Here is a 10,576-nt window from a genome sequence, read left to right on the forward strand (position 1 = left end):
ATATAAACTGAAAACCCATCATTGGGTCAATGAATCTATTTTGTGCTGAGAGCTGATCCTGTGATTTCATTTCCCCTCTTCTGTCACTTGAATTGAGTGCTTCGGCATCATTTGATATGATCACCGCTACATTTTACTGGAGAGTCTCTCAAAATAACTTAGCCTTTGACCCAAATCTAAAATTGAGTGGGCTCATGAAAGTGCTGTGAGGATTCATTAAGTGTGTCTCTTCATGACCTCAATGAAGCGTCCAAATTCTTACATTTTAAATAAAAAGGGAGATGGCAACAATATCTATGTATGCGGTAGTTGTAAAAATATAGAAGTCATCCCCCGAAAAAGGTAAACTCTATACTGCACTATAAGAACTCTGTCTCTCCTCCATCATTAGTGCTGCCAGTCTGGCATTTGTCTACAGCACATGTGGAATGGGCGCTTTATTTCACTCTACCGTAGTCCATTACTCTCTGTTAAGTCATTTATATTGATATACTGGCATCATTATTGTATGGGTGTGCTATATCGTCAGTGCTGTGCAAACCTACTCGTCTCCTATCCATCATTAGGCCGGTGGCCTGGACTCTGTTCTGCTGTGAAAGTGGCACATGGGCAACATATTTGTGCTCACGTATTGGAAGTGCACCATGAAGTTGAGTACTGTACTGTTTTGGCTGTAGCGGCATGCTGTGTTTTGTTTGGTGCCATATTTGTCTTTGCTCTGTCAGCAGGTAGGTGGTCTGGAACCTGTCTTACTGCATTTTGACAGGAACTTGAAAAATGAGACCGTGCTTGCGTGGCGTTTCTTTTTTCTCATGGCCACGGAAACAACATCTTTGTAAGACGCAGACTGAGCAGGAGCCAAATAGCAACCATGTCTTTTTGCAATCTAAGCAGTGCAAATTGAGTTTCATGTGCAGGGGCAGTGGTTTCTGATGTGTTTTCATTAAATTAATTACATTTCAAAACCTTTTTAATTGATTTACATATCATTTTCATTTTTTCTCTCTGCACAGTGAGGAAGGAGAGGAGCCAGAACCCAACAGCCATGAGTCTGCAGTTGTCAAGACCATGATCAAAGGACCTGTTGCCATCCAGGGTAAACACAGTGTGTGTGTTCCACTTGTGATAGCAGCGCATCTTTGATGTTTTTTTTATTCACTTCTTCCCACATTAACAACGAGCACTGGTTATTGCCAGCTGTTTAAAATATGATTCATGGGTCGAGGACCAAGCCACAGTTGGCGCGTGTCCTATTAACTGACCCAAATAACGTTTTGTGAAAACATTATGCAGAGAATGCAGAATGTATTCATAATATATAGGTTTCAGCAACTAAAATGCATTTGTGTTCATCGAGCCAATTGCTGCATGAAATCTGTGAAATCGTGCATTACTGCCTAAATTCCGTTGCAAAATCCAACAAAAGTATATCTGTCTGACTGTGTGTGAGTTGCTTTTACTGGAGGCATGTTGTGGTAGTTTTTCACTAAATTAACTAGCGGAGAATAATCAGACTAAGGTGCCTCCACTGTTTTCTTAGCATAAGTCACGGAGTCCCCCAAAATAGATTCCTAAGAATAAAACTCTCATTTATGAATTGAACTACATTTTATTTCAAGTACGTATTTTGATTGATTAATGTATCCCACCTACAGTTAAAAATAACATTGTTATTTTTTTCTTGAATGTTTGGTTCCAAATCCTGGCATAAACTGATTTACTGCTGTGGGATTGAATGTTGTTTCAGCCAGTTAGCAAGGGGAAAGAGGCTTATTTTCCGTGCTTGAAGCGTGACATATGTTGTGAAATAGGTCACTGCAGACTTTTTTTTTTCTTTTCTCGTCTTTTTCCTCTGTGGAAGCCCATTAAGCAGGCGAGAAGGCCCCGCTCTGCTTATGGCGCCTTGCTCAGTCACACGTGTAGCAGTTTTACTCCGTTAGAAAGATAATATTTACTGAAGGGACCTGTCGGGAGTTATGAATAAAGTTTTAAAGGCAAGCCACAGAGCTGCAGTATAATGGCCCTCTACTCCATCTGCACTCAGACCATAGATTGAGAGATTGAATGTCTTTTCTGGACATTATTCTGCCTTTCATGTACATACTAAAATATACATTACATTGAATCTAGCCTAATATGCGTCATCTTTTACCCCATCCATTCTGTCAGCACAAGTCAGTTCTCTCCCTGATGTAACTGCCACTCTACAAAAATCGTAAACGTAGTCACTTACCCATGGACCCAGGCTCATGAAACTATACTACTAGCCGTATAATGCCCTAGAAGCAGTAAGCCACTGATCCATTATGAATCCTTAGTTGCAGTTAAGGAACCCAGACCGTCAGACACTGCCTTGGTGCAAATGCCTATTGTAGAATACTGTATATGATGTTCAAATTCGAAAAAATAAATAAAAAATACATACTTTTAGTGACAAACCTACAGAGAATTATCATCTGAATTTGCAGCTCTATACAGCTCTACAGAGCTTCACAGAGAGTTTCAGCTCATTGCTGTTTAACCCGTAACTTTTGGTTTTGGTTCACTTCTGTTCAAAAACAGAGCTAGAAGAAGAGTGAATACAATACTTGTATTTATCCAGAAACACAAACTCCAAATCCGTTTTTTAATGTTGCTCTGCTGGTTGTTTAAATAAGCAGCTGTTTGCTACCAAGTTCGCTAGATCAACTTAAAAGGCTTTGATATGTTCTGTTCACAACTTGTTTCTGCTGCCTCCAAGTGGCCCAAAATATCTGTTATTCCAGGTTCAACCAGGGATTAACCTCTGGGTCTGATAAGTGAAGCCAATGAAGAAGTGCTTTAAATGTGGATTATTTTTAGTAGCCAGAAGACGCGACTCCTCTGCTTGCAAACTGAAGTCAGATTGTATTGAAGTCCAAGACAAGAGAAAATGGCCCTACTTCTGACTTGATTTATCACCATACTAAACATGGTAAACATGAGTTTATGGTCTCAAAAGCTAATTTCAAGTCTTCTTCAATACAGCATGATGTTCATTTGGTAAACAATGGTCCCATTTACAGTAAAATAGAGGGAAACGCAGGGTATGCTTTAGAAGTTGTCCTTGTTTCGGTCCTACAACTTTAACCTTTTCACTGTGTGTTTTAAGACCATAAAAGTGATTGTAACATTTTGGTCACCTAAAAATGTCTTCATGCGTTTGGTTGCTCCGCCCTCTTGTGTCACTTCTGGTTGCAAAAAAGCCAAGATGGTGACGGACAAAATGCTGAACAAAAGGTTCCAAACGGTAGTCCACAGACCAATAGGTGACGTCACGGTGACTGCGTCCACTTCTTACATACAGCCTATGGGTTTAACCTGAAATGAATTCCTTACAAGCCCCAACATTTTATGTAAACCCGGCCCCATTCCTAGCCCAAACAGACACACTGAAACATGGCATGTTATGGTAAATCCAAGCTCTAAAAGTAGCCCTAGCCTCCCCATGCACACGCATACAAAAACAAATCTCCATCCACAGTGTGGAGATCAAAGGCCAAGCTACATGTTTAGCCAGGTGTGGGTCTGGGTTTTAACTGAGGGAATGTCTTGGTGGTCTATGTCTATATATGTGTGTGTGTGTGTGTGTGTGTGTGTGTGTGTGTGCATGCACATAATATGCATAGGAATGTGTCAAAGGTGGAGTGAAAGATTCAGGGAAGATTGATGTGGTGAATTCATGGTTTTGACAACAGTAGTCAGCCAGCTGCGTGCACCGCCATGACACCTGCTGGGTGTATAGACAAAGAGGGTAGAGGTCAAATAACTTACACACCTGGGAAGGAAACACAGACGCACACATACACACATCCGTTGTGATGCTCTAAGTGCTCACTTCTTTTGTTGTCAATTTGTTCCTTCTTCCTTTTACCATCTCTGTTTCGCCGGTATAACCTTTTATCTCCCCTCCATCTTCTTCAGGTCACGGTCCACGGACAGGTTTGATCACCCCGTCTTTCGGTATGAAGGGTAATGGAAGTGCCAGTGTTCCGAAAGGTCCTGTCCCAGCCCGACCGTTACCTCAGCCCCATCCTAAAGACGAGGACACCCTGGTCCAGATGGCAGAACACATCCCTGCTGGGACTCGGACGCCCATGTGTGCCCACTGCAACATGGTGATCAGGTGAGGGACAAATACCGTAACGTCATTTCAGGATCTCAGGATTTTTTAAGTTCTACCCTTTTAACCAGGGACCTCAATTAACCTACAGTGATCACTGGACAAGCATCATTCTTGGTAGCAAGCTGCAGAATGAATATCATGAATGAAGAATCTATGGCCTCACTCATCATGATGGAATGAGGCTGTCATCACCATGACAGTTGACATGCATGGTGTTTAGTTCTATCATGTCACGCTCATATGCTGCTTGCACGAGGATATCATCATAAAACAGCCAATCTCTTCCACTCGGCTGCACAGACAACCATTTGTACTCAAGCTAATTAAGATCGGAAAGGAACATTTGTCCACTTCTCAATTATTCATTGTCCCAGTTCGGCACTTAAAATAATTGAATGGAACCCATCTCGAGTAAATAATCTGAGTATGAAACTGTAGAACTACAAAGTTCTGACTGTAGTGTAGATAAGGGGAAGGGGAATTAAGTTGCACCTGCAGTAGATCAAACTGGTGATTTTTCACATGTACAGTATGTAGACACTGAATGCGAAACACACACACACACACACATGCACACTAACAATCACTACATAGGCTGATATAACTCTTGGTTATCCCGTTCAGTTTTTCAGCTTAATTATAGGGTTTGTATTTTTTGTTTTCCTCTTGTTTAAATCCAACAAGAGCTGTATTCAAATGCACCTCACTTCCTCATCCTCCTTCCTGCCTACTGCTCTTCATCTCATGACTGCCCTAACCCAAGTGTTATCTAACTTGTGTCACCTTACATGACATCCCGCTCAGTATATAGGGTAGCTCACATGCTAATGGGGGCCAAGCTCGAGCCGCTATCTGAGAAAGCTCAGATAAGCACAGCTAAGCTATTGTGTGGAGTAAATTAGTCTCTGTTGTTTTCCCACTTTACCTAATCATCAAAGTGGACAGTGCCAAGGTGCTGTCTGAGTGGACGCAGAGGGCGATGGTAACAGTAGACCTTTCATGACGTCAACACGTTACATCTCTAAACTGTGTTCCTCGTTTCTGAGGCAACAATGAGTGACCTGAATGGAATACTGAAACAATGAATCCATTAGTTGATCGAGCAATTCTGATACTAATCATAATCATCATAATGCACATTATGATCAATGTAATGGTATAAGCAGGAAATATACTGAGTTACCAAGAGACAGCTTGTTGAAGTTTGTTACTTACATTGTTATGCATTCATTTATTAATTTGCGGTTTGCCCATTTGCCCTCTAGTGGCCGTTTGTAGACATGGCAATGAAAACACAATACATTAACTACACGACCTATCAGCATAACTGTGGAGCAATGTAGTTTACTTTGCATATGTACTTGCATTCATGACGAAGTATCATCATATTACAAGTAGTTGTAATAATTAGCCTGTGTCTCATGGGTTCATTTTTTCCAATACAGAGTTATTTGGTAACTTCAGTTCAAAACCTAAAGTTGATTGCCACTTATCCTGTTGTCTCTTCTTGTGTTTTTCCCCCCCAGAGGACCATTTCTGGTAGCAATGGGGAAATCATGGCATAAGGAGGAATTCAACTGTACCCACTGCCGTACATCCCTGGCAGATATAGGCTTTGTGGAAGAACAGGGATCTGTCTTCTGTGAACACTGCTATGAAGATTTCTTGGCTCCGTCATGCAGCCGCTGCCAGGCCAAGATACTGGGGGTGAGTTGGTGTGACGCTAAATAGAGCAGGAGGGTGTGTGTGTGTGTGTGTGTGTGTGTGTGTGTGTGTGTGTGTGTGTGTGTGTACATGGTTGTCTGGCTGCTCTTGTGTCTTGTCTGTTTTGTGATGGCCATTCAACAGAATGTACTGTACAGTTCAGATTCATTAACTTTAATCATTGATCATTTTATGCAATGCTAAAAGACAATGAAGATGACAACAGAACTCTAGCATAGCAGTGCAAGGAAAGATAACATGGAGAACTTGCCTGAAGACTTTACGTCGGTACCATTCACTTACTGTCCAGCTGACCTTTACATTGTGTGTGTGTGTGGCTGTTTCAAACTCAACCACCTGTTGTTTGGAGACCAAAAGCGATACTTCTCTTCGCATTCAGTGCAAACCTGTCACACAGACCAACGTCTGACTTCATCTGTTTTATAGCTTTTGTGCTTCAGAATTAATAAACAGTGTGTAACACGGTGAACAGACTGGTTTACAGCAACTACATTAAGCATGCGTCAGTTGAATTCTTAGTCTTCCTTGCTCTGTAGTTTTACTACTATGGGCCAGCTGCAGATTGAGAGGTTCAAAGTGGGGAAAATGGACACATAAAGTTTGGTAGTCTACATGATTACATGAAGCACCTCCCAAATGTCAGATGCTTTACCTATTAATGATACAGAACAGAGACTCTTGATGTTTGTAGCTAAAACATCCGACTTCTCAATGTGAGTTTAAATAGAAGTTGATTCAACCTTTTAAACTGATACAAGTGTAAGACTTTATTACTATGGAATCCAGTTCTCTTCATACCTTCTTCTGTCATTTTACTTTGTGCATTAAGACCTATTTTTATCAATCTGAGACCAAATAATAAAGATACATTAAATGTACAGGTGTAGACATCTTCAAATGTTCACCTGTAGGGTCAGTCCAACCCCGGACATGCATGATAAATGCTTAGGAGGCCAATGTAAGAAAGCTATTGGGAATTTCTATAGTGACCACCACTGAAACTCAGGAATGTGGTATATGTTCTGGTGTTAGGAGAATTAGGCTTAAAGGCCTCGAGGCTGCAGGTGTAGCATGAACCCAGAGTGTCAGGAAGCTGAGATCGCTGCTCTCATAACAGATCTGACATTTATCCCTCACGTGTTCTAACCTCTTTAGCCTCTATCCCTTTCAACCCTCTATTTCTCACACATCTTCAACCAGCTTACGGCTTCTTATTAACCTGTTTTCTCACTCCCTCTCCCCTAATCCTTCATTGTACTGCGGCCCACCGACTTTCCATTGATTCCCTGTCCTGTCTTGTTCTCACAGTTTAAGGGTGGGAAAGAAAGCGGTTGGTCTATTTTATGCTGGGTCATGTGGCCCACGAGAAAAGACACAAACATAATATTTCAATGTGACATGAGAAGAAGACACACTGTAGGATAGCCTGAACATTTCTGATAACAGACACATGTATCCGTTATGATCAAGTAGGGGTTGATAATAGAAATGCATGTTTTTGTTCAGACATTAAATGCACAGCAGTGCTACAAATAATGACCCAATAAGCATTCAACACGGCAGCATCCCACCAAAGGCCTCTGTCTCCTGGATCTAATTTTCCAGTTACTGTGACCGACTCACACACAGTGCTACTAATGAACTGCACGATGCCTCCAACTAACCACACTGTTTGCTTTTTGCTCCCAGGAGGTGATACACGCCCTCAAACAGTCGTGGCATGTCTCCTGCTTTCTGTGCGCTTGCTGTCAGCAGCCCATCAGAAACAACACCTTCCACCTGGAGGACGGAGAACCGTACTGTGAACAAGGTGAGTGATATGGACTCTGAACAATATGCTGATTGAGCACAGAGATCTTGCTGATGGGGCGGATGGAGGCTGACTGGAAGACAAAAGTCGGTGGATTGAAAGGACAAATGTAGCTCTCTGTTATGAATAGACTTTTATTTTGGTGGCTACAATAAAGAAAGAAATTCATTTCTGTAAAAAACAAAGAAAGTGTTGATGTTGTGTGGTGTATGTCATGCCATGTTGCTTTGTGTGTCAAAAGACTTCTACAATATGTTTGGGACCAGCTGCCATGGCTGTGAGTTCCCCATTGAGGCTGGAGACAACTTCCTGGAGGCTCTCGGTTACACCTGGCATGACACCTGCTTCGTCTGCACTGTAAGTGAAGGAGTAGTATATTCACAGTGAAGTTCATTAAGAGACTATTATCCATCTGACTGGACAAAAACACAGGAGCAGAGTCAGGGTCCCTCACAGTCATGCGATAAATGCACGTTCTGGCATTCTTATCATTATTTCTAAAGAGATGGTGAGTTTATTATTAATGAGGAGTTTAAAGGTTTTCTGGACAACTTTACTTACCTTTCTACGTGTGTGTGTGTGTGTGTACGTGTATATTTTTCCTCAGGTGTGCTGCACCACTCTCGAAGGCCAGATCTTCTTCTCCAAGAAAGACAAACCTCTTTGCAAGAAACATGCTCACACACTGAAGATATGAATCCTGAGACTTTTCTTCACAACTTGCTAGCCTTACTTTCTCTCTTGGTGGACGGGAAGGCCTCTTTGTAGTTCTTGCAACAATAAATCTCAAGCAATACTCGCACAAGCATAGAGGTCAGAATAAGGGAAATATTTCCATGAATGCAAAAGTAAACTTGTTCTTGTCTTTGTACCGCGACCCATTGTAAAACCAGTACTTTTCTCATGTGATTTCTACTATGAGCAGCAAGTAAAGAATCACTGTTTTTACCTCATTTCACCACAAATATTGATTTTAATCTGGATTTTATTGGCTCGTGCATCCAAAAATAGAATAGTTTTACTGCCAAATGGTGATGATCACCAAAGTCAGACGTTCAATATGTAGGATTTTGTGATTCTAGTCTTTGACTTTATCCTAGTCTTCATTTCTTAATCCAGAGTTTGATCTTGAGTTTCTCAGAAGCACGACAATGAGTGGGTGAGATCCAGTCAGTGTACAAAGACGCTCGGGTAACCTGCTAAATCACACAACGCCTGAACTTAGACCGTGTCAGAAATGTGTGAGAACATATACATATACTATAGGACTTTTAAAGAGAGGAGGATATTGGGCAATTATTTTCTGAGCAGGTGTTTATTTTTGTTACTGTTGATGTTTGTGTAGCTTTAATCAAATAACAATCTGATCTGCAGCGAGTACAACAAGTCCAAGAGATTATTAGCCATCCAATTTCCTGTGTTAAACTTTGTTTCATCAGAATCTTCATAAAGAAATGTGCTTGTGCTGCTTGTTTTAATACAGGTGTGCTGGATGTCTGGGGTGATGGTTGAAACGTTTGCCTTTGATCCGTGCTTCGAATGATTAGAATTTTCTGTATTTTTTTAATTAATTTTATTTTCTATTTGTTGTGTGAAACTTGAACTATTGACCAAAAATGTTACCGGTTTCAAAATAATAGGTCACATTTAGTCATACACAACAGTGAGGCACTTCAGAAAGCTAACGAGAAGTGTTAAGTGCTAAATATATATCATCATACATACAACATAGATAAATGTGAAACAAAATATAAAGCCCATATTATGTTTATCGATGTATATTTGCTTACTATTATTGACTGACATATCTTGATAATTGTGCTCCATACTGAGTGCCATATAGTTTAATGAATCATATTCATATTTTTACTTATTTTATCTCATGCTATTTATAACAATTGCATTCTGTTGTGGTTGATTCCGTCCTCCATCGGCTTCATAAAAGTGAGTCGCTCTTTCTGTCCTGACCTGCAGGAAAAGAAGGTCAAACATAATCCTTGTGTTGTAAACTGTATATTTTATTTTGTTTATATAAGTGAGAAATGTCTTATCTGACAATATGTATTTAACTGTTTGAGTAACTGGGCTTTTCCTTTTCAGGGAAAGGATGGGGGGGGGGGGGGTAGTTTCTTCTCTGTTTTTAGTATCAATATGTTGACTTGGAGATATTGACTTTTTATTAATGGCTGAGGGGTACATTTGGTCTTTTCTGTTTGGATTAAAACACCAGAATACTTGGCAGCAAAACTCACTTATTATTAATTTCACATAGTTATCAGAAGAACTCTGTGTTTTTTACGGTATGTGACAAAAAGGGGGCAAGTACAGTGATAATCCAACATGGGGAAAAGAAGCTAAAGTCTCTAAAAAAACAATTCAAATGGATCTGATTTGTTTAATAAATGATGCTCTTTTAAACCCCCAAGAGAAATATCCTGTGTTTCCTTATGTTTGTTTTTGTCAGTGTAATACTATCTTACCACACTAAACTTCCTGCATTGCTGGAGAAACCCAGAGGAGTCTGACATAAGCAGTGTGAAAAGCAGATGTCAACGCATGTCTCCACTATGCTGAGAAGACAGAGATAGAAAGAAAACAGAGAGGTGAAGATACTGTGAGAGATGAGGACGTGAGCGTCGCCATGGTTGTAAGAATCTGTGAGTGATTCTTATCCAAATACTTGTTTCACGTTTTAACAACACAAATTTACAAACCAAAAAGACCCAGCCAGCCACCACACAGACCAACATCACCTCCTTAGTATTACAATCATAACATACTGTATATTGATTACCCTTACAACAAAAAGTAATTCATCTTTACCAAGTAATTCATGTTTGAAGCTGATGCCACTTCAAGCCAATTCTAAAATGGGTGTTTTTCTACATTCTTGACAA

At 40.5% G+C, this 10,576-nt stretch overlaps 1 protein-coding gene across 1 annotated transcript in view; it reads left to right on the top strand.

Annotated features, from left to right (window-relative positions):
- The window catches only part of pdlim5a (PDZ and LIM domain 5a), a 57,538-nt gene extending 47,872 nt beyond the window's left edge, over positions 1 to 9,666 (top strand). The window contains exons 12-17 of the mRNA XM_079160694.1: positions 1,014 to 1,096; positions 3,943 to 4,144; positions 5,671 to 5,851; positions 7,559 to 7,679; positions 7,921 to 8,036; positions 8,287 to 9,666. Coding sequence (XP_079016820.1) covers positions 1,014 to 1,096; positions 3,943 to 4,144; positions 5,671 to 5,851; positions 7,559 to 7,679; positions 7,921 to 8,036; positions 8,287 to 8,376 — 793 coding nt within the window. The 3' untranslated portion in view covers positions 8,377 to 9,666. The remainder of the gene's footprint in view (positions 1 to 1,013; positions 1,097 to 3,942; positions 4,145 to 5,670; positions 5,852 to 7,558; positions 7,680 to 7,920; positions 8,037 to 8,286) is intronic.
- Positions 9,667 to 10,576: the final 910 nt, after the last annotated feature.

The sequence above is a fragment of the Pholis gunnellus genome (genome assembly GCF_910591455.1).
Source record: "Pholis gunnellus genome assembly, chromosome: 6".
NCBI classification, from domain to species: domain Eukaryota; kingdom Metazoa; phylum Chordata; class Actinopteri; order Perciformes; family Pholidae; genus Pholis; species Pholis gunnellus.